Source organism: Sceloporus undulatus, chromosome 2, assembly GCF_019175285.1.
Source record: "Sceloporus undulatus isolate JIND9_A2432 ecotype Alabama chromosome 2, SceUnd_v1.1, whole genome shotgun sequence".
NCBI lineage: Eukaryota > Metazoa > Chordata > Lepidosauria > Squamata > Phrynosomatidae > Sceloporus > Sceloporus undulatus.
Genome location: NC_056523.1, coordinates 135,105,894 through 135,130,897, shown reverse-complemented (window position 1 = coordinate 135,130,897; position 25,004 = coordinate 135,105,894). Strand labels below are relative to the sequence as shown.

General features: G+C 40.1%; 1 protein-coding gene across 1 annotated transcript in view; it reads right to left on the bottom strand.

Annotated features, from left to right (window-relative positions):
• Positions 1-25,004, bottom strand: part of TNRC6C (trinucleotide repeat containing adaptor 6C) — a 167,494-nt gene that overhangs the window by 11,730 nt on the left and 130,760 nt on the right. The window contains 4 exon segments of the mRNA XM_042448122.1: positions 15,634-15,777; positions 16,035-16,226; positions 17,544-17,711; positions 20,487-20,630. Of these exon segments, the coding sequence (XP_042304056.1) occupies positions 15,634-15,777; positions 16,035-16,226; positions 17,544-17,711; positions 20,487-20,630 (648 nt within the window).

The following is a 25,004-nucleotide window of genomic DNA, read 5'->3' as shown; positions in this document are numbered from 1 at the left end:
GTACACCAAAGGTAGACCTGGATCTACTGGTAAAACTCTGAGAGATATGCAGTCATACTGGCAAGGGCCTCAAATTGGAAAAGAATGCTGGATGAGACAGGCTGCTGGTATATACTGTCTTATATTGTATTTTATTTCTTTCACTGTTTTAATTATGTAATGCGGTGCCGTGGAGAATAAGGGGGGTAAATTATCTGTTTCACTTCAAAGTGGCAGTTACCTAGAAAGTCAGTCATAAGCATTCTCAAAGCCAAACTTAAAGCTGCCAAACATAATTCAGGTTAGTGTGGCTCACAGCTCCCAAAGATTTTTCTTGCAGATTGAGCACACACAAGAGTCCTCTGAGCAAAACACTGGAAAATGGGTCCCAGCTCCAAGAGACTTCCAGGAGCAATGGCTTGGGTCTCAAATAGGCCACCCCCCAGTTCATATGGAAGGGGGGGGGGACAAAACCAGAAGTGATGGGAGGTCTGCTGACCTCCTCCCAAAGTGGACATCCCATCACTTCTGGATTTGTTCCCCCCTCCATTGTGAACCTGTCCCCCATTTTGGAAACTGGTGCAGTCTGTAGTGGCTGCTGCGGGCATGAATTTGGGCCCCAGACCTGTCAAACTTGCCCAACCCTAACTTAGGTTATGTCAGAGTAATACAAGAGGCACCCACAAGAAAGATCCCTCATGGCCAACATTTACTTCTACAGTGCACATTCCATTCTGGCCCTTTTTTGTCATCACTAACACAAATGTAATAAAATTCAATGCAATTTTAGTTTTTAAACCAGTCATCCTAAAAGGTAACATGTGGCTCTCAAAATACTGATGGACAACTCTCCTCAACCCTAGCAAAGACAGTTTGGTGAGGGATGATGGGATTTGGAGTCCATCAATATCAGGAAGTTACTAAGTTGGCCTACTGCTGTTCTAAAATTAAATATTAGTAAATTCATTAAAATTAAGAAATGTATATGATCAAACATCATCTGAAATAACCACAGATGAATATCAATTATGTCAGTCAGAAAAATTTGACTAACATCCTATGCTTGAAATAGTTCCACTTCCACAAAAATGTAGCTGGTTCACACACAGTCTAAGACTGTAATCCTAAACACACTTACTCAGCTGTAAGGCAGGATGAGCCTCTTGAGTGCCCTCCTCTACCAAGCATTTCACTTTTAATAAGAATCAGGGTTGTCCATATATATGTGTGTGTGTGTGCGCGCACTATGGTGCCTTCAAGTTGTTTCTAATTCTAACATGGGGTTTTCTTGGCAAGATTTGTTCAGCAGAGGCTTGCCATCGCCTTCCCCTGAGGCTGAGAACATGTGACTTGCCCAAGGTCACCCAGTGGGTTTCATGGCTAAGTGAGGAATCAAACCCTGGTCTCCAGAGCTGTAATCCAACACTGAAACCACTATGCCATGCTGGCTATATGCCATATGCCCTGTATAAATGTTACAGCTCAGTTATTTGCAAACAGTCCTATTGTCAAGATGCAAATTCCTTTCTCTTTCTACATGTATAGTTTTGTACAACATGAAAGCCAAGGATAAACTTTTAAATCTTTGCCAAATTGGATTTAACAGCTACATAAATCAGCTTTCATTACTACTCAAATATTACCTTTTGAAAAAATTATTACTACTCAAATACTACCTTTTAAAAAAATAATAATAATTTAAAAACTGTATCAGACTATGGCCTAAATCCTATTGTTAGTCCTGACTCCTGATCACAGCAGACCCATCTAATACACTGGATTTACCTATGTGTTGACTCATCATTCAACAACTGATTGAATGGATCTATTCCAGTTAGGATTAACCAACAGGAAGCTAGCCATAATCTTGCTAATTCTCTCATAGTCATTGCACATGTTATAGGAAATAGTAGAAGGGAAATGTCACACCAAAAAGAATCACATAATAATTGAAAAGCTGAAGGTTTTTTTTTTTCATGTAAACAAGGATAATAGCCCATATTGCTGTTGTTGTATGCCGGCAAATCATTTCTGACTTATGGCGACCCTACCACAGAGGTTTCTGGGGTTGAGAGTGTGAGACACACACCTAAGGTTACTCAATGGGTTTCTATGCCTGAGTGGAGAGTCTAACCATGATCAACAGTCACACAAAATCTAAACTGTTACTGAAGTAGATAGTTTTTTGTGGATTTTTCACGCTATGTGACCATGTTCTAGAAGAGTTTATTCCTGTCGTTTCGCCAGCATCTGTGGCTGGCATCTTCAGAAATAAACTCTTCTAGAACATGGCCACAAAGCCCAAAAAACTATGGAAGCCGACCATGAAAGCCTTCAACTTCACATTGTTACTGAATTACTGAAAGAATTTTTAATACTGCTGTCTCCATTGCAGGAGTTACATTAATAATACAGATAGCAAACTTGTAGGAAAGAGTGAGAGTATGAACAATAAACCACTAGGTTATTTCTATGTTCCTGCAGTCATGTTTTGGTCTATGTAAACATCTCTTTCCCTATCAAATTCCCACAACTGTGGAGTGGGTGAGTGAAGCTGATCTGAAATAAAGGGTACCTAGCTGTGCCTGTAGGTGTTTGGTATGCATTCTTTTTGGGACTGCAGGAAGTGTCAGGTAACAAAGGAATAAACAAAAGGAACACAGTGAGGTTTCACTGTTATTTCCAGATTTTTTATTCAACTGCCAAATCAGTTAAATTAAAACTAGGTGTTACTAGAATGATTGATCAGACCATCTAAATCTGCTGCCACTCTTGATAGTGGGCTATATATTGTTTTATTAAGGCTAACACGTCTAGGGACACAAGGTGACACAAAAGGGGGAGGAGTGCTGAAAAAATAATAAGGTTTTATACAAGCATGAAAAAGATTAGTTCCAAGAGTAGTCCATTTGTAGGCTGTGGAGAAGAAGTTCCACATTCCTTTCTATTTTGAGTGAGAAACCCAATGCCCTTCTCACAGTCTTTAGACTGAAGGCTAAAATAAAACAGCATCGTGACAACATATTGACATTTTGATCACGGCTCTATTAGATGTTAGATCTGTAAGATCTAACTAATCTAGGTTATTAGATTCATTCAACATCAACAGACTTACTTTTAATTAATCAAGCATTTAGAAATCATTACTGCAAAAGTACAATGTTGATGGTATGCTGGGTAATGTAAAATGCAAGAAATTACAATTTATTTTTATTCTAATGAGACCAGACCTGTTTAAGGTGAAGCCCTTTACCCCAGGCAGCAGTCTAGCTGAGAATGGCAAAGGTACATTGACATTTTGTGCATACACAGCTCTCTGTGTTGCTGCCAGGAAGTAAGAAAGGAGCCAGCATATGTTAATTTAGTGACAACTGAAGCCGTGTTAGCTGTTCCCTTTCTTCCTTGTCAATGGGCAATTTACAAAATGAAACAACTTCTCTCTCTCAACATTCTGCCCACCCTCACACTGACCTCTCTGCCTTGAAATAAATATTTCCACAGAAATTAGTCTCTAGTATTGAAGAGAAGGGAGAAAAGCAGAGCAGAAAAGATGTTGAGTCTTCTTGTGAGCCTTGCATAAAGTGAAAAGATCAAGCATGCCACCTTTTCCTGTGCTATGCATTCTAAAAAAAAAACCAAAAAACAAAAAACAAAAAAAACAAAACAAAAAAAACCTGCTTCAAAACAGCTCCGTCAGTTTTGCAGGATTCCTGTAAAAACAACAACAGTAGTCTGCCTCTTCCCAGGCACCCCATGTAAAGTAGGTCAAGAGTTTATAGGTGTTGCTGGGTTCACCACCTCCACACCTGGAGGAGATGGTACAAGCAGGCAAGGTATTCAGATGATGTTTTAGCAAAGATTTAGGCTGCCTTATCGTTTGGAATCCAATCTTACAGTACAACAAAGCTGTTCTCATCACAAAAGCATGGTGTAGAGTGCTTGTTTAGGAGTGGGCAAAAAGCATACCACAGAACTGGCTGGTACTTCTAGATACTCTACACCTATCTTCACCCTCCCTCCATTACTCTGTATTCCCAGCTGCACCTACTAGTCTCAAGTGTGGCCGAAAGGAGTAAGATGGTTGCCAGCATCTTGAAAACTACTCAGTATGTACAGAATGGGGCAGTAAATGTTCAGCCATGCTCAGGTTGACAGTGTCCACATACTGTAGTTCACTTCCACTGTCACCAAGATATTTTCTGAGATGAGTAGACAAACCTGGGAAGGTGAGGAAGAGAAGGAAAGTAGACTGTGGGCATGCTGATAAACCGATTTTCAACGAAATAGGATACATGATGTGTCTATTCAGGCTTTTGTCCACACCAGTGTAGACCTAATATGGACAAGGCAAGGGCACCATGCAAGCCCACTTCCAAATGTTGCCATACCTCTGGCTACCTTAAAGCCATCCTCATCACACTGAAGACTAAAAGAGGGTCTAAAGAGTGTTTTGAAAGCATATTAGGATGAACATGTACACAAAACACATGTTACTGAAAGCAACCGCAAAGCCTTCTTTAAATATTTATGCTAAACCATGGGGCTCTTTCAGGCAGCTGTTGGGGGAGGTGGGATTGCAGGGACACTGTGGGGCAGAGATTTTTTAGGACTCTTGAGCCATCCCTGTTTCAGATCTAGGTGTGGTGCAAGAGCATGCCTCCACAGAACTAGCATCTAAAAGGCAATGCTTTTTATTCTATTCTGCTGGTGAAAGCAGACAAGGCAGCTCTGTGACAATTAAATGCATTTCTGTTTTCATGAACAAAATTTAGCTCATTAGGCACCCAAACATTTAGTACTGTCTCTAATTTGTATTTATCATTGTGAAATGGTATGTACTCTCTGGTATTTTAAGTTTCCAATTCTGTTACATATTCACCAACATTAAATTCTTAGGACAATTATTTGATTGACGGAGCACAATATGGAAAGACAGGTGGCACACCTGTAATACCATCATTACCATAAAGAGCAGAGAGGCATTTGCAGAACCTTCCTTCTTTGTGGACAAAGAGGGACTCTAAGTAGAAAGGCCATTGGTCGTACCTGCAATGCTAGGTGCGGATGCAATGCTGCTGAAAGAGCTACTGTAGCCGGAGGCACTAAGTGGCCAGGCACTCGATGAAGGCAGCGTGGCATTCTGAGATGATGTTGGGGATGACCCTGCAGAACCAGCAAAGAAGCAACTAAGAAAGATGGGCAGAATGGCATCTACTGTAGCATATGCAATTCTAACACCATCATAGGCAAACAGAAACCATGTAAGGTAAGATGCTAACCCAGCCTTGCCTTTAAAGTCTATGAATGAAATGTTAGAGAAAGCATGACCTGGTTCAAGAGGACTCAGTATAAAAGAAGGATGGTACAAAGAGACCAGCAGAAGTACTCATGTAGCACACACATACCCCAACTTTCCTTAACTTTGCCAAACCCAAGGAGGTGATATTCACTGCCACTGTATTCAGGTTACATGAATTGTAGGTGGGAAATGTACTGTATCAATTGCAGTGGAAATTGAGTGTCACAAAAGCATTCTGTCCAAGCCAAGGTAAACAATAAAGCTCATTTCCATCCACTTGCCTTCGAGAATTCTTATGACTATTACATCAGCCAGTTCAACCCCCTTCATGTCCCTGCAACTCTGCTGGATAGTGTTCTTTCAAGCTTTATGTGATAACAATGGTGGTGCCTGAAGTTGCACCATATGGCAAGGCCAAGACAAGATGCCAAATTGCACTTACATTGGAAGATGAGTGTTAAATCTTATATTCTGCTACCATTAAGTGGTTGCCATGAGACTGAGACTGTTGAAAAGCATCTACCATCAGGAACGTCAAGTTACTAGAAACCTTCTGGAATTACAAATTCTGTTGCAATTCTTATTAAATGAAACCATAGAATGCAGTTTCTGGATAATCTGCTTAGATATGGAAGTTCTACACAAGTCTGCAGGCTGACATATATAATTTACAAAGAATCTGAAGGGGAAAAGCTGCAATGATCCAGTCAAAATGTAATACGAATGTTCCTTTAAAATGGAAAATGTTTATCCAAAAAAGATCAAGGAACTATCCAATTTTTCACATGTAGTAGAACAACAGCACAATTAATCACTTATCTTGCTTGGCTTGCATACCATAACATGGGCTCAACATCCTATAATATAGTAAAGCTCTACAGGTTTTCTCTTTGTCCAAATACTAACAAATGTACAGGCAGAATGATGGGACAAGACCTCAGGGTACACCTGCCACACCTCTAGCCATTTATCTCTCTGTGTATTCTACTTATAAGTAGGCTACTTTGAGAAGAGAGAATGGTCTAGACAGGGATACTGAGGCATGTGTAGATGCCCATCCACATCCTATATCTCATCTCTGCATGAATGCCTCTGTGTGGCCAGGGCAGATGGGGAAAAGTGGTCTCTACTAAGATTATAGTTTTTTGTGGGGTTTTCGGGCTATGTGGCCATGTTCTAGAAGAGTTTCTTTCTGACGTTTTGCCAGCATCTGTGGCTGGCATCTTCAGAGAAGATGTCAGCCACAGATGATGGTGAAACATCAGGAAGAAACTCTTCTAGAACATGGCCACATAGCCAGAAAAACCCACAAAAAACTATGGATGCAGGCCCTGAAAGCCTTTGATTTCCACTAAGATTATTTATTTGAGCTTTCTGCATGTGAGTGGTGCACCCACAGGGTAAAATGATAATACTAAATGTACATAACATGACAAAATAGAAAGCTCAAGTTGATTACAACTATAATGTAAACATATTTGGATTTTTATCAACAGAATATTTAGAGTACAGGATCTGAAGAAGTATAAACAACATGAATGAAAAAAGTTCCTATCTCTAAGTGGGCATTATATTCTGAGATTCCTGTTATTACCAAGGAGTAAAGTACACATAATAAAACCAACGGTAACACCAACACCTATGATGTCTTGACTTGTAAACTGCTCTTCCAGGTTCTATGCATCCACACAACACTAAAGTTATAAGAAGCAATTATCTACAAAGATTCTATGCCCCTTGCTTGTGTAGACTGTACAATCACAAAGTACTGAGAAATCAGTTGAGACAATGGACATAGCCTTGTTTCACTAAGCTTGGCCACACAAGGGCTAAAATGGTGGCATGAGGGCAGGCATACAACAGGCTTCACTTCTAAGATCCCTGTTTGAGGAGCTAGTTCTGAAAGAGCTTCTACACATGAACATGAGCAAAAGCTTCCATAATGAGTTTATCAGAGCTCTCAATCAGATGGAGGCCTGTACTCATGCTCAAGCAAATGTAAGAAGAAACACCATTCAGATTTCTCAGTGACACAGGTAAATTGAACATTGAGCAGGTGAGGGTGGGCATGTTGTGCATGCATTCTTATCTCTTCCTTTTAGCTCTTGTAAAAGCAAGCTAAAGAACTAAAGTTGCACAAAACCAACTTTTTAAAGTTACTCCAAAAATCTTGAACATATGGTTGTTACAATTCAGTGGCTCCTGTGCTTTCTTGAAATCAACAAGAAACTCTACTATACCAATGTTTCCTTAAATCCTATTGTACAGACAACATTAAAGGGTAGCTGTGTTGGCCATTTAACAAATACAAACAAAAATCCATCAGTGATACCTTTATTGGCCAACCGAAATGCACAATATATTTGTTGCAAACTTTCGAAACGTCATGTGCATTTTGTAACAGCAAGATGTTACAAACCAAACAGGAGAACAAAAATGATTGGAGATGTTAGTCCAAATGGACTTAAAATTTCCTGGACTTTGAAAATCTCCCTATTGCTGCATGGCCAGAAGGATGAGGAGCATGCCTGCAAACTATATCCTCCCCATCATAACATCTTTACAAAGGACTGAAATAACATGCAGGCATCTGATTAACATCTCCAAATGGTTTTTTCCCTCCTGTTTAGTTTGTAATATCTTGCCTGATGAAGAAGCCCATGACACTTCAAAAGCTTGCAACAAGTATATTGTGCATTTTGGCTGGCCAATAAAGATATCACTGATGGATTTTTAAATCCTATTGGTTAATCTTAACTAAAGTAGATCTACTGTATCAATTGTTAAATAATGGGTCAAAACTTGTGCTTAAAGGGTCTACTCTAGTGGGGACTGCCAATAGGATTTAGGCCATAGTTTTCATTTGTGGTGGTTTTCCAGCTTTAGCATAATCTCGTTGTTAAACTACAGGTCTATTAAAGGGGGGGGGGGAGAGGAGGAGATTAAAATTATTTATCAAGTAATAGCAATGGAATGCTCACAAACACTTAAATGATGTATGTAAAAAAAATTCTGGCTCAAGTCAGATGAATGAGCCTCAGGTTCACATACTATTTCCTCTCCTCATGTGTTCAGATCCATTCACTTACTTCCTATTCTTCAGCAAGGAATAGTTAGCCGTCAGCTTAACAGGATAAATAATGTTTTTTTCTCTAAACCAGAATTTTAATTTAATGTCATATAATCAGAGAGTTGGAAGAGACCCCAAGGGCCATCCAGTCCAACCCCCTGCTATGCAGGAATACACAATCAAAACACTCCTGACAGATGGCCATCTAGCCTCTACTTAGAAACTTCCAAAGAAGGAGACCCCATTATACTCTGAGGTAGCCTATTCCATCCTCAATATGACATCCTTTCAAATATTTTACCATGGCTATCTTGTCATGTCCTAACCTTCTCTTCCCCAGGCTAAATGTATCCAGCACCCTTAGCTGGTCCTCACAGGGTATGGTTTCCAGACCTTTCACCATTTTCTAACTTTTGGACATGCCATAGCTTGTCACTATCCTTCTTGAATTGTGGTGCCCAGAAGTCGGCAGATGAAGTCTGACCAAAACAGAATGGGGTAGTACTATCACTTCCCTTGCTCTAGACTTTATATTCCTAGTGATGCAGCCTAGAATCACATTAGCTTTTTTTAACTGCCACATCATACTGTTGACTGATGTTCAGGCTGTGGTCTACTAGGACTCTTAGATGTATTGTTGTCAAGCTAGGTGTCACCCATTCTGTATCTGTCCATGTCATTCCCCCCCCTTAAATGTAATACCTTGCATTTCTCCATGTTGAAATTGATTTTGTTAGTTTTGGCTCAGTTCTCTAATCTGTTAAAAGTCAGGGCTGGAGCGTGGCTTTGGTGTGGCTTCTGGACTCTTAGGATGCACGCATCATTGAAACACCATACCTCCACTGTGACTCGAACCAGCTTTATTTTGGCTGTCTGTAACAGGCCTTAGTTTGTTATTATGTCTGAACTAAGCCAAAGTAGAAAAATATCCCCATGAATGGTTGACAGTCAGGAGAAATTGGTCTTCCATTGAAGACAGCTGGCTGTTTCAGATGTACTGCTAGCCTAGAAGTATGGAAACTGTGGTCCTCCAGATGTTGTTGAATTCAAGGTTCCATTGGCCCTAGCCAATATGGCTGATAACCAAGGTAGATGAAAGGTGTAGAGCAACATCATTTGGATGGTTCAGGTCCCTCTTTCATGTGCTAAACTATAGTTTAATTTTTTGAGGGCCAAACATCCCTGCAGGCTCCCCACTTCTCTTTTAGCACAGCTGGAGGACATCAGATTTCATTTCTGTTTCTTTTTTTAACCATAGGATGCTCTGTTGCCCAGGCTGTGGTTAATCTTAACCAGATAGGTTAAGGTTAGTTGAAAAAGATAACTTCAAATCACACCTTATACAGTACAATAGGTTTACTTTTACTAGCTATTGTTAAGACTGAGCAAAAGAGAGTTGAGATGACCTGCTAAATTGCAGTTAATCGAAGTGAAAACTTTCAGTCTCCTTTGCATAGCTACCCTGGAAGAGAGGGGAAGGGGATGAGTTTAATGGGTGCCTAGACTTGTTCTCAAAAATACTTATGCAATAGTGAGGCATATAACCTTTGGAATAGGAGATACAATGTGTTAACAGAAGCCCTCATCTTTAATGAAAAGAAAGCATATCTAACTAGAGATTCATAGCATTTCTGCCATCTGCTGAAAGAAGAATTATTAAAATACTGAATTTGCGGCATATTTTTATATTCCTGGTAAAGATTTCACACATCCAGACAGAATGTACAAGATAGAAAGATAAACTACAGCTGGAATTATGGGGCAAGGAGGAAGATATACTAATGAACAATCAAAACAATTCTGCATAGGCAAAATAATGCTCTTAACTATTCTAACACCAAAGATGAAATCAAAATAGAGAGAAAATTACTGAAAGCTAATTTTCAAATATGCTGTTCAAGCTACCTTGATTCTATATGCACAATCTGATCCACAATGTGAATTCCTCAAAGCCCTAGGATTGCTTAATGTTAAATTAATAAGCAGACTATATTTATCTCGGAAGTAATATTCAAGAGGGATAAATTTCTTTTAAAACCATTGATGTATGTAGCACATGACTGTTTAGCTCCCCATACATGCAATGCACAAAGGGTCAAAAAGTGCAGCCAATTATCTAATAAGTTATGGGTAGGGTTGCCATAAGCCAGGACCACCAAACTGGGACAAATGTAGGACAATATTTTCAAATGTAGGATGCATTTTTATAAAAATGGAGGACACGCGAAAAAATTTGATGATTTTTTAAAAATGTTAATCTAAATGCATGTTTCTAAGGCTTGATCAAAATGGAGGACATTTTGGCTTTATTCCTAGACAAAAAAATAAAAATCAAGACAGGGGTGTATATATTTAATAATAAAAATAATGAAAAAAATAAATAAAAATCAAGACAGGGGTGTATATATTTAATAATAAAAATAAATAAAAAAGCAATAATAAAAATTAATAAAATAAAAAAGAAATAGTAAAAATTAATAAAATAAAAACAAGAAATAATAAAAATTAATAAAATAAAATAAGTATTTTATATTTTTAAAAAATCATTAAAAAACCCAAAAAACCCAAGGCAGACCTAATGGCCACTGACTCACCTTTCCTCCTCCTCCTCCTCCCCCCTCCTCTTCTGCCCCTATTCTGCCCTTCAAGGCACCCTTCCTCTGGCTCCTTTTTTCTCCGGCTCGCGCAGCGTTTGCAGGGAAGCAGGGCAGGCGCTGCGCTGCCACTGGCCCCTGCTGAGGCCCAGGCAGCGCATGCAGTGTAGCCCGTCCCCGCTGGCCAAAGTAGGGGAGGAGCTCCTGCTTCAGAGGCCTGCGTGTGGGTGGTGCGGCAGCAGTGGCAGCGGCGCTGCTGCTGCCAAGGAGGAAGGCAGAGCCGGAGGAGGAGGTGGGTTGGCGCTGCCCACCACTCCAGAAGAGGAGGAGGAGGTGGGTTGGCCCCATGGCCAGCCGCATTAGCGGCAGCGGCAATGGCCACAGGAGTGGGCCCCGGACCGGGACCAAGGCATGGCTGGGGTCCAAACCAGGCCGGGACTGGGAGGGGCCCCCAAAAGCGGGATTTTCCCGGGGGCCACCGGGATATAGCATCCCTAGTTATGGGTGACATAAAATGTGTTTATGCGGCACCAATTCATATTATAGCACCTATCACATGCACTACTTCTTTCAGCTCACTGCCTGAGAGAATTCAGTTTGTACACCAATACCAAATCATGGTGTTCGCTTAAAATAATGGTTTGGAAGTCACTATTAAACATGCTTGGCCTGAGACATTTCGGAAATAGTTGTTTGGAGAAATGGAGAGTGCAATCAGCATACAGCTGAAGAGACTATTGAAAGAATCAAGATGTGATATATGAAATCTGACAAAAATATAAAAAAAATTTGTTGTAGATATCAAAAACAGTAGAGAACTCTTGAGTTACGCAAATCTGTTTAATTTGTGTCAGTGTCAGTTTTTTTTATTTTTGAGCTGTACATTTGGACATGCAAAAGAAACCAGGTGGCTGATTTACATAATAAATTCTACAGCCAGGCTGCAACAGGAGACTTCCTTTGAAGGAAGAAGTTCCATCAGTGGATCTAGCAGGAGATGCCTGTCCCTGTGTAGCCACTACATTGCTGTGCAGCACATTCTCCTTCTCTTCTTCCTTTCTATACCTCCAGGCTACTTGAAACTCTGCTCTGAAGAGTCAGCTAATGAGGCCTACTGGATCCTAGCCTTCATCTTAAACTATCTCTTTCCTTTGTATAATATATGGCTCCATAACTTCAACTCATGACTTGAATGTGTATGTTAACTATGGTTTTCTGATTCTGACATCCATCTAAGCTGAGGTGTTTTTTTAAAAAAAATAAAATCAAAAGAAATATATGTATAACCATGGCAAAGCATTTTTGTTACCATTTTAAATGCTGCTCTCTGTCTGTCTATCTTTCTGCACTCTCTTTGTATCACACCCAATTAGTTACCCAGTCTATCAATATTTTCTCATCTTTTCCCTATCCAATCCATAGCACTCTTCTTCCTCATCTACTGCAAGTCTCTTTAAACTTCCTATTTCCATTTTTCTTTCCCTACCTCACACCTTTCCTTACAGGCTATGTTATCCCTCCCACTTCTCTCTTCTCAACTCCAGAGGTCTCTCTGCACTCCCATCTAAGAGATTCCCCTTTCACTCTATTCATTAAATATACATCCTGCCTTTCCATCACAAATGTGTGTTCAAGGGGCTAAATAAAATATAAGGCAATTACATTTGAACCTTAAAAGCAAATTGGTGGAAAACACCAAAATAAAATTAAGAAATCAACAGACAAGTCCACTCTAAGTGTCCCAAAGTTCTTTAAATAACAGTTTCTTTTCCTGCCATCAGACACCAAAGATGGAGCATGTCTGGCTTCTGTTGTCACGGAGTTTGGCAGCCTGGGATAATAATTGAAAAGACCTTCTCTCCCACTCTCACCAGATGTGCTTAAACAATGGCATAATAGAGAACAAGCTCTCCAAAGGGTTTTAAAAGCCAATATAACTCACGTGGAAAAAGCAATAATTCTAAACAGTCTAGTCCCAAGCTGTGTAGGGCTTTATATTTCCTAACCATCACCTTGAGTTGTTTCCAGAAATGGGCTGGTACAAATAAAAAAACAAAAACAAAAAAACCACCTATAATAATGGAGCTAACGTGCACCTCATAACCAACTTCAGTCCATATTACACCAGTTTATATTTTGTTTTGTTCCTGTGCCTGCAAGTTGCCTGTCAACTTATGGCAACACCATGAATTTGATAGTTTTCTTAGGCAAGGGACACTCAGGCGCGGTACAGACTGCCCAAAAAGGATGGCCTGCCGGTGCGCCTCAGCTGCTAAACCACGAGGTTTCCCGCTGGTGGAAAAAGAACCCGCAAAAGCGGGTTCTTTTGAAGCCGCGGCGGCATAACAAGTGCACCACTGGCACACTTATGTAAGAATGGCAGCACTCATGTATACAGGGCGCCACAATTGTTAAGCCCTCGTCATGTGCGAGGGTTGTAGGGCATGTGGGCGCTCTGCCCTCAGCCAACTCCTAGCACATGATGAGGGCGCCTAAAAGGCCCATATGTACTGGGCCTCAGAGGTGGTTTCAACAGTTCCTTCCTTTGAAATGTATCCTACAGCACTGGGTATTCCTTGGTGGTCTTCCATCCAAGTACCAACCTGGGCCAACCCTACTTAGCTTCCAAGTTCAGACAGGCTCTGGTGTTTTCTCTCCTTTTCCTTATTTTCCCTCCTGTGTTAGTGGCAGTGAACATGCCTTCAAAATCTCAATAAAGCACTACAGTGAAATAATGTTAGGATAAAACAAAACCCACCACCTTGCTGTTGTTTTTTGAGTTACAATAGCAGGAGTAGGATGTTCTGGTATCATGAATCCAACAGGGATCCAAGCAAAGGGGAAGGATAGCTTTTTCCTGATGAAAATCATTCCCAACACACCCAACCAAAGAAAAGCCGCTTTGTTTTCTCATAGAAGAAAAATACACGCAAACATATGGCACTTGCATATTTTCACAGGTATTTAAGCACACAGTGAAGCCTATGGACTCCACAGGCTTTCAACCCCCTGTACATCTCACCCTGTAAATGTTTTACCAAAACTAGTCAATAGCCCCTGCTAGGAGGCATGGCAGGGCATTTTGCTCCAACCATGGCTTGTTTTAAGTTCCAGGAAGGAAGTTCTACACTGATGTGGTACATCAGAAATTTTGGCCCAAAATATTTTTGGAGTACTGTATAGAGAAGGTGTGGGAGGGGTGTCACTGGGCAACATGGTTCTTTGTACTTCCTGGAGGGAAGATGTAGCCTCCTGAGTTCTGGGAGTTGCCCGCTATTGCTTTAGATGTTCCCACAAAGATGTGAGAAATGGCTACAAAAATATGGGCAATTGGAATTTCCCAAGAGTTGCCAACAAAGAGGGAGCTAACAGAAGCTTACAGGTGCTATGTTGCACTGGGACGTTTGGAGCAGAGGAAAGAAAGGATGTATTAAAACAAAGAAAAGAAAGAAAAGACAGGACATCTCTCTCTCTTTCTCTTATTGAAGAATAATCTATTACTGTCATTTTTAATGTAATGTCCATAGATGATGGTATGTAAATATACTCCATATCATAAATGTTTTAATATATTTTCTTAAGTTGCAAAGACCTGACTTAATAAAATGACTGAAATTTAACCATAAGCAGACAATATTTTCAGGCAGTATTCTAGCTGAACAAATTTAATGATTTTAGCTTAAAAAGTGTTGTAAGTACAGTATTGTTCATAGACTTCAATCAACAAATATAAAACATTTCTCATGGCAAATGTGCTTCCCAAATGTCCTTGAAGATGGGAAGTCTAGTTACTCCATCTATAACTGAAAGGTCAAACAAATCATTTAAACTATTGCACAACTACATTCCAATAACTATTGTTGTGGCTAGACTTGCGTCAAGGAGTGTAAATCCCTTCAAAATAAGTCAGCTGGATTTAGCTTGTTCTTGTTTTCTGCTGCTATAGAAGCCATTTAGAATGCCATTTAAAGAAGCTCAGATTAAGAGGCAGGGAATAACATTTCACAGTACTAGCTAAAGGTTTTTATGCTATCTACTTTAGATTTACTGGTGGGACAACATATTTTCCCATCATAAATGACACCAAATGTCAAGATTTATATTGAGGCAATTACTGGTATCTGGAATTCTGACTTCAAAGCTTTAACACAGAGGATGAGAAACTGAGAAGGAAATCCTAACTGAAGCTCAAGGTTGACATAACTATGTCTAGTGAATATGTTAAACCCATTTTGACACAAAACATGTCATAGACTGAAAAATCCACAGGGGAAAAAGAAAGCCCTTGAATTCCACCACTATTGGCCAAACTTAAAAGAGGAAAAATGCACCCTCCTTCGGACCTCCTGAAAAATCAACACCAAACCCAGAGCTAGATGGGGAGGGACTACTGTGAATTTGAGGGAGGAACTCCTTAAGCATTTTCTTATCAGGTTGTTTTACCTTATATGTGAGAAAAGGAGTTGGGGAGAGAAAGTGGAAACACAACTCTCTCTTCCATTACCCTGAATTAGCTTGCACCCTAAGGGTAATAGGGGTTCAAAACAAAAAGTTGATGGAAATATGCACTCAAGTGTATAGTGTGTCTTGAGCAAAGATGGCTGTCTTTCAGACAAAGGTATACTATAAAAACACAAGTTAAACAGGAAGGGAAACAATAAGTACAACAGAACATGTGACTGATGTTCTACCTCCACTCTTAAGTAGATAACGATTAACATCCTGTATGGTGGTGTTAATAGTCGGCCCTGTTGGAACACTTCCAGGCGTAACATCAGGATCGTTCTCAGGGTCAATGTTCTGCAATCCTTTCCATGGTACTCCAGGATGAAATTCTGTTTGCAAAAACAAGAAAAAATCCTATCTTCCCAATATTCACACAAATGGATAACAGGTTCAACTCCACAGCATAAAAAACCAAACATGCTACCAGCTAAAGATGGGATGGATATACTGCTAAAAATGTAAGATAAATCTGATCTACAGAAGTTTCAGTGGATGGAGTTTACTACACATCTTAGGGCTAGTTCATCCTCATATTTGGCAGGATTTTTTTTAACCTTGGTTACACTGGGATAAAGTTCTTCATTACCTGGTGGCCAGTTGATGCTGGAGCCATTAGAGATTTTATCACTATCAGATTTGGCACGTGACCAGCTGTGAGGAACGGCTACAGGAGGACTGGCTGGTGACTCGTTATTTTGAATCAGATCATACCGCCCATAAGAGTCTTCAATGGAGGACTTTCCTGGAGGACCAATGCTCAGACCTCCAGGGATAGCACCTGGAATAAGAAAGGAACATTAGTGCTTATTGCCATCATTTTTCTTTTTTTTTTTACTGAGCATTTCAGCAAATTTAAATAAAGCAATGTATCAGACACAACTCAGTTGTGACCTGGGATAGTTAAATGAAAAACAAGAGGGCGGGAAGATAGCCAACGCTGTTCAGAAGATTTCAACTGAAGATTAAAGGTGTAATCCTACACATATTTCTTGGATTTAAACTGAGTATTTTAACTGAACATCAGTAGATTAAAAATCACTAAAGAAACACATTAATATATGTAGAAAGTGTGAATATTTTCAAGGAACATAATATAAGCTGTGAGTTGCAGAAACACGACTCTGGAATCAGAACATATGTGTGTTTATTTTGGCATTTGGGTTGAAATGTATAATGGTCCTGAGGGCCATACTTAATGTTCAGTTTAACCCTATATACAGTTAATGCAGTTTGCATATGATTTACATTAATGTGATGGATGGTAAATACAATTGGCAGATATTCTGTGCTCTCTCTGGGAATTGTTTAGTTGGAAATTGCTTATCTAAGTGGAAGAATCCACAAATTATTTTACCATGTCAGAATATTCAGAAGAGCAGAAATTAGGAGAAAACTATTAGACATATGTAATTTAATTTTCTAGCAGTCCAATGTTATGAATAACTATTCAGAAGTCCCTCTGAGTTTACTGGGGTGATTTCTAAGTAAGAATACATGACTGAGGACTAAATGAATCTAAATGCAAGGGACCCCTTGCATTTATCTTGCATCTATCTGATTTCCTCTTTCAAGGTAATTTCTATTTTTTTTGCTAGCAAGATATCAAAAAAGAACAATAAAATCCCAAGAGGCATTTTTAAAAATGGAAACTGAAATACTTGTAATTTTGTATTTAAGGCCAATGGCATGGAAATAAAATCTGCACACACTCCTGACAAATCAATTATGATTCTGCAACACATTAATTATTTTTTGTCTATATTTCTGAGTGACTGTTCTTTTTGATAGTCACAAAATAAATTTTGGTTAACTTAAGATATTTAACTTATTAACCTAAGATAATACCGTATAGCTTCCAGACCACCAACTAAAAAAATTATTCATAGCAAAACTACTGTATATGTTTAACAATAACCTTCTTGGCACCCATTTTCACAGACTATTGTTTCTTTTATATATGAGTTCTGATGTACTCCACATTTTAGTGCGTATTTTGAAAACATATTCTACAATGGTGAAGGCTAGCTATGTGGGGGAAAGAACATCTGCAAAAGGTGTCTTGCCACCAGACTTACAATTGCAATGATGCACCTACCGTGCTTGCTAGGGTTCTGGTCAAGTGGAGAAGCAGCACTGGAGAGATTATCCATTGAGTTGGGGTGTGTCCACTGAGGAAGGCGAGATTGGGACTGAGAAGTATCCTTCACTGACAAACCACCAGGAATGTCCATGCTGTTTACATTCATGTTTGGGTTCAGTCCAGCTATGAGGAAGTAGACAGGCTGTAAGGCAAACTTTATTCCTGATTTTTAAATTTAATCACAGTTTAGATTCCAGGCTGCAAGCTAACCTTCTACAGTGGTACCCCGGGTTACGAAATTAATTCGTTCCGCGGCGCCATTCGTAACCCGAAAAGCATTCGCAAGCCGAAGTCCCATAGGCGCTAATAGCGAAAGCCGCGATTTCGTGCGAAAAAGCGCCGAAAAGCACCAAAAAATTTTTCGTAACCCGAAATAACCTTCGTAACCCGGAACAGTTTTTTTTAATGGATTTTTTTCGTAACCCGGAAATTTCGTAAGGCGGCGCATTCGTATCCCGGGGTAACACTGTATTCCTATTCCTTCTACTCCTACGTAAGGAGCTTATCCCATTAACAAATAAGACGGCTTACCTCTTCCGGCTTGAATTCAGGATCCGGGATGCCCTGGGATGCTATCAGACCTAAATCGTCACCTATCTAGGTGGGATGCTGCCTCCCGGATGCACCCTGGGTCGAAGCCTTGCTCAGCTGGCCAATTTTTGAAGTCGGAAGCTCCCAGATTTCAGAAAAGTGCTGGTTGAGTGAGGTTTCGACCTGGGATGCATCCGGGCAGTGGCATACCGCCGAGATAGGTGGCAATTTAGGTCTGATAACATCTGGGGGCATCCTGGATCCTGAATTCAAGCTGGAAGAAGTAAGCCAGCTTATTTGTTAATGGGATAAGCTCATAAGACAAGCCTTTTAAAATGGAAAATGTTTTTAGTTCAATTATTATTTTGTGGGGTAGAGAGGAAAAAAAGAGCACATCAGTAGGAAGGGGAAATCAAGTATTTTAAAGTAATCTGAGTGAATGCCCACCAATAAGTTAAGTACTAAAAAAATTAATTTTTTTGGCCAGTCCTAAGTCTACTTGTGGTCATTCTCATATAGAGACCATGAGTACTGTATAAATATTTAAGAGATACAAGTCCCCAGACACACTGTCCAACCCTTCTGAATCACCTGTCTCTTGGTCCGGCTGCCACTCTCTGGGACCAAGAAAGTATGGGTGTCTAGCAGCTTTTTGGTGGCCCTCTGACTCAGTATGTGTAAAATGTGTCAGTTAGGGTATTAATTGGTCCAACCCCACTCCTCCCTGCCAGGTTGAAAGATTTGCACTAGATGTCAACTGTTTTCCAGGCACTTGTCTTATCCTTTAAACTAAAACTTTAAATGGTTTATGGTCTGACTATTTGAAGGACCACCTGTCTCATTATGAACCAGCCTGATTATTACAATCTAGAGGAGAGGCCCTTTTAAGGACACTGCTGCTGACACAGTAAGGTCTGTCAGGAACATGTGAAAGGGGATTCTCCTGCACCATTCCCAAATGGTGAAATGCCCCCCCCTTCAGACCAACAGTTTGTTCCTATTCTTTCAAGCTCTTTGGAAAGGAGCTTAGATACAACTCTTTCACACGACTTTTAAAATTGTGAATAATAGTTTTAATGTTGTTTTATTGTTTGCAAGCATTATTGCTTTATTTAAATTGTTATATATCACCTTGGTATCACTGTGGAAAATGCGTGTATGCATGTCTTTTATAATAATAAATAAAAGGTGAAAATATAGAATCATAGAATCATAGAGTTGGAAGAGACCACAGGGGCCATCCAGTCCAACCCCCTGCCATGCAGGAAATCACAATCAAAGCATCCCCAACAGATGGCCATCCAGCCTCTGCTTGAAGACCTCCAAGGAAGGAGACTCCACTACACTCTGAGGGAGTTTGTTCCACTGTCGGACAGCCCTTACTGTCAGGAAGTTCTTCCTAATGTTGAGGTAGAATCTCTTTTCCTGCAGCTTGCATCCATTGCTTTGGGTCCTAGTCTCTGGAGCAGCAGAAAACAAGCTTGCTCCCTCCTCAATATGACATCCCTTCAAATATTTGAACAGGGCTATCATATCACCTCTTAATCTTCTCTTCCCCAGGCTAAACATCCCCAGCTCCCTAAGTCGTTCCTCGTAGGGCATGGTTTCCAGACCTTTCACCATTTTAGTCGCCCTCCTCTGGACACGCTCCAGTTTCTCAATGTCCTTTTTGAATTGTGGTGCCCAGAACTGGACACAATATTCCAGGTGGGGCCTGACCAGAGCAGAATATAGTGGCACTATGACTTCCCTTGATCTAGACACTATACTTCTATTGATGCAGCCTAAAATCGCATTGGCCTTGTTAGCTGCTGTTGACTCATGTTCAACTTGTGGTCTACTTGGACTCCTAGATCCCCTTCACATAGTTTCATTCAGCCAGGTATCCTCCATATATAAGGACCAATATGGTCTTCCTATGAAGTTTCATAGGGAGTTTCATAACTGGAGAGCTACTGCTGGAAAGATCCAGCAATCCACTCTCTCTAGTTGGCGGGGCATACAGCAACAAGGTGACCAAAGCCTGTTTCTATCCCACTATATGCTAGACCTGAAAGCAGACTGGAATGGTTCCAAACAGAGAAAGGTTCTCCATGGAGAGGTCTTTTTGGAGGGAGAAGTATTTAGTGAAATTCTCACAGCACTTTTTACTTGTAATGTTATCTTGCTTTTATATTTTTTGAAGTTGAGGATCCAACAGCACTGGTAGTCACATGTAAGAAACAGGCTGTATGAGGACATCAATGCCATAATGACAATGCAGGAAATGAAACAGTTGTAAAAGCAGCAAAAGGAGTCAAATAAAATTATTACATGTATAAATTATCTACATCTTTTTGAGTTGGGGTTTAAATAAACTGGACATACCAAGGGGGTAAGGAGCAAAGGTGTTCGGTGAAGACTGTTGCTCTTTGGTCTGCAGGTCAGAAAGGCCAGGAGCCTGGGGATGGGGTGAAAAGTTATCCATGGCTGATTTGCCTGCAGAGGGGTGCAAAGATAGATGCGGAGGGGGTGGCTGCTGCTTCATAAGCAGGGCCTGGGCCAGCTGGCGCTGGTGCTGCTGGATCTGCTGCTGCATGTTATTGATTGTACGTGCAACCTGGCAACAAGGTAAAAATAAAAGTAAGTCAGTGAATTTTAAATGTGGGGTAAGAGGCTCATTTGTGATCTTGAACCACCCAGCAGCCAGGGAATTCAGTGCATTAAGAACTAGCTGCATCCCATCATGCTAGAAAAAGAAGAAGTGGAAGCCTGTCATTCTTGATAGGGATTTCTGCCTGCACAGAAGCTTACAGCACAAATGGGTGGACTTCATGAATAATCTTTTTCATTTAACATACTAGATTATTTAGGGGCTGTTTATTTGGCATTGAGACAACAGGTTAAACCTACTTGCTGCTCCTGTTGTCTGATGGGTCCGGAAACATTACGCTGAGCCTGTAACATCTGCTGCTGGATTTGTAAACGTTGGTACGCCTGCAAATTAGAAATACAGGAAATCTAAGGTCACAATGTAAACAGGCCTACCGTAATAATGGGAATCATATTAAATGAAGGTATGAACCAAACAAGTTTATTTATTGAATTTGTATCCAGCAAATGGTGTTTCAAGGATTTTCTTGACATTAATAATTGTAGGAGTACACTCATAGACAGAAGTCATCTCAAGCATGGGTTGCAAAAATGGATGGTCAGTTACATCAGGAAACAAGCTATTTAAAATGGGATGAAGAAAATCATAATAAAAAGGAATAATCAATCAAACATGATTGTTCAAAGAGGTAAACCAGAGGAATAAAATCTTTGGGTTGCATGGCATCCTCAGCTAGTCTGTGCCCTTGCCTATTATCCCCAGTAATTCACTACTCCTGCAAATCATGCCAACAAAGTTTTTAAAATTCTAATCACTATGTGTAGAATGCCATTTTCAAGAGGTGAAGCCCTTATCCTGCCCTTCCCATATTCTGTGAGCCTCCCAAAATGACCTGCAGCAATTAGGCTTTTTCTGAAATACTGTGTTTTTTAAAAGACTCTACAGGTGTTAATGGAAAGGGTTTTTAAACCTTACTTTCATGAGGGATGGGGGAAAGGGTACATCTAGGAAGGAAGGTTCACCATACCTCTCCTGGGTGCTGCAATATTCTTCCAAAGCCTATCAGAAGTAATTAAGTATCTTTTTTTTAAAAAAAAGTCATCAGTGCTAATGGGAACTTTGTAGAAAGCTCAAATGTGTGTGTAGGGGGAGAGGTATCCAATGAGGAAAGATGGGGAGGGGGAGAGAACAGAGAAAGAAGACAGGGAAGGGGAAAGAAAGAAAACTGAAGGGATGACGCAAGAGTGTGAATGTCATAGTGAGTGTCACTATGTGTGTGTGCATGCAGATATACAAGCAAAAACGTGGGAGTATAGGGTAACTCTGGTACTGTTCATTGCTGAAATGTGGCCCTACAGTGCTCTCATGAGCACTGTAGCCATTGGGTTAAAATAAGTTCCCAGTTTAACAAACTAACTAACTAACTAACTAACTAACTAAAAAGTCAAGTAACTAAAATCCAAGGTTTATTTTTGGGGTGTGTGGGGGTGTTGGTATGCCTGAAACTGGCCTAACCATGTCTTGTAAATATTTTGAAGCCCGAGTTTCACACTTTGATTTGTGACTAACCCTTAATCACAATTTAGGGACTTACACCATTGCTAAGCGCTACATCTCCTAAGTGCTCACAGAAGTGATAGATGCAAGAAGCTCTATATTTACAACTCAAGGGTTTTCTCCAAACTATAACTACTGAACATATGTGGTGCCATTCTGAGAAACACTACTGATCCTACAGAATGGGTGTGAACTGACGACATTCATGAACAATGTCAAAAAAAAAAAAGAGTACAAAAATCTCATGATCACTAAGAGTGTGTGTCTGCGTTGTATTGAAAGGATCACATAATTTTAAGATCCAAGTAAAAGAATGGCTAGAAGCAAGTCTCGCTATTTCTGAAGCAAGGAAGAGATTCCTTTTAGCTTTAACCTCAGTGTTATCATTTGGGGTGAACAGGTTTCTCATTGTGCCTTTTAACTCACCAGCTGCAGCTGATATAGCTGGTTCAACATCGTCATATGCTGAGGATTAATTGGCGAGGTTAATAGTGCAGGATTGAGACCAATGTTTTTTGCTGCAAACTGCAAAAGCTGTGCTTGAACCTGGGAAAAGAATAGCTTCCATTACTACAGCTGTAGTTTACGACAGTGTTGTATTTCCCCCACAGTGACCTGAGAAAAGCTTCTCAGCTGAAAAGTAATCACTACATATCACAGAAAACTAAACACATATTTCCAGAGGCAGTAGTATTTTCTACACCTGATGAATAAACTACTCAGTTCACACATAGTTTAATAAAACAAAAATGCTGTTTTCCTGAAATCAAATATACCAGATTGGCAACTTAACCACTCTATACGATTTAAGAAATCTTCCATTGAAACACACTGTGAAAGTGTGATTGTATCTGCATTTTCTGTCAGCATTGAAGTAACTGGCACAACCAAACATTCCTTTGAGTAGCTAACTTCTTAGGGGGTTTCCTTCCATTTAAGTGTTCTACTCAATATGCTATAGTTATTGCACAGAAATAGCCATCACCAAGGGTACAACTATTTTTTTCTTTTTGTTTAGTTTATCCAATTGAGAAAAAAAAATAGGAGGCCTCAGAAATCCAGAAGCCAATTTATTAGGCCCAATTTTTTAGTGCAGGTCTCCAGGACACCTAACCATTGGCTATTATTAATGCTACAGAGCTCAATCTAACCTGAGGGGAGAGAAACTGAGGCACTTGAGCACGAAGACTAGGCTGGGATGAGTTAAGAGGTTGCACTGGCGGTTGCTGCGGCTGTTGCATGGTCCTGGCTTGTGCTGCTCCGCTATTGCCAAACATACCCAGATTGCCACTCGGTATCTGTGGAATGATAGGGTTCAAGTTGTGAGAGTGTGCTGTTTCATCTTTTAAGATAGTCACTGTGGTCCCATGACTCAAGACACTAGAAAACAAATTGGCTACTCTTGCAATGGATGCTCATGTAAATATTGAGTTTGAACCTCTGTTGAATTGCAGTGTGATTGGCTATGTACCAATGTAATTTTTTCTGGATGTCTTCAGGGACCCAACTTAATGAATCCAAAAGTTAAAATATCCAAACCTACATGTCTACCAAGTAGACATATCTGCCCCTTCTTTGGTAAGCCTTGGGTCCTGTGCAAGGAGAAAGGTGTGTGTGTGGGGGTATGAATAAAATAAACTGACATGCTGTATGTGAAGGCTCCCCAGAAACCTGCATCATTTCAACTAGGCCCCTGCAAAGAATGATGGTAACAATACCACCAAAACTATAACAATGTAGAGACGTGCTGCCTATCAAACACATTATAGACAAAGAGTAGCAGCTACAGACAGCAATCCTTATAGAGGCTTGCACATGTGAAGCAGATTAAAAACTGTTCCTTAAAGTAAGATTATTATATTTTAGCTTGGATGTGATATAACTAAAAATAGCTGCTTCTTTTTGACTTTTTGTATATGCATTACAGAATACTCTCACATCTGATTACTGTTATTGTATGTGCACAATTAATCTTTCTGAGAGCTGGTGTATAAAACAGGATATTTTAAGTTCTGTAGCTGAATAATCCCATTCCTTTTCATCTAGCTGCCTGTAATATTATTTCCCCTATTGATTACATATTTTAGGCCTTTTACAGACTGCCCAAATAAAGCTGCTTCGGGTCTCTTTGGAGGTATGCGATTTAAATGATGCATGGGTCCTAAGAGTCCGGAGGTTGCGCCAAAGCCACACTCCATTCCTAAGCACTGGAGTGCAGCTTTGGTGCAGCTTCTGGATTCTTAGGATGCATGCATCATTTAAAGTGCATTTTTTTGAACCCTCCAAAGAGACCCGAAGCAGCTTTATTTTGGCAGTCTGTAACAGGCCTTAGAGAATATAATTCTTCATAGCTTTATCATATAGAGACTTCTGTTTTCCTTATCAAAAATTAAGTTGCACAGGTTGTTACATATAGACAATAAAGGGATCCTTTCCATGATTAGCTGGATTTAGGGATTCAGTAACATGTTTTGGCCAACACATTAATTTATCTTGCTGTTTCTATCTTTTAAAAAGAAGTACCGTATTTTCCGGTGTATAAGACGACTGGGCATACAAGGCGACCCCCAACTTTTCCAGTTAAAATATAGAGTTTGGGATATACTTGCCTTATAAGACCACCCCTCTTCCAATGCACACCAAATAAAAATTTAAAAAACATCACTGCATTTACCCCAACTCATTCTCTAATCTTGGCTTGCTTGCTTGCTTGTCTGCTTGCTTCTCTCTCTCTC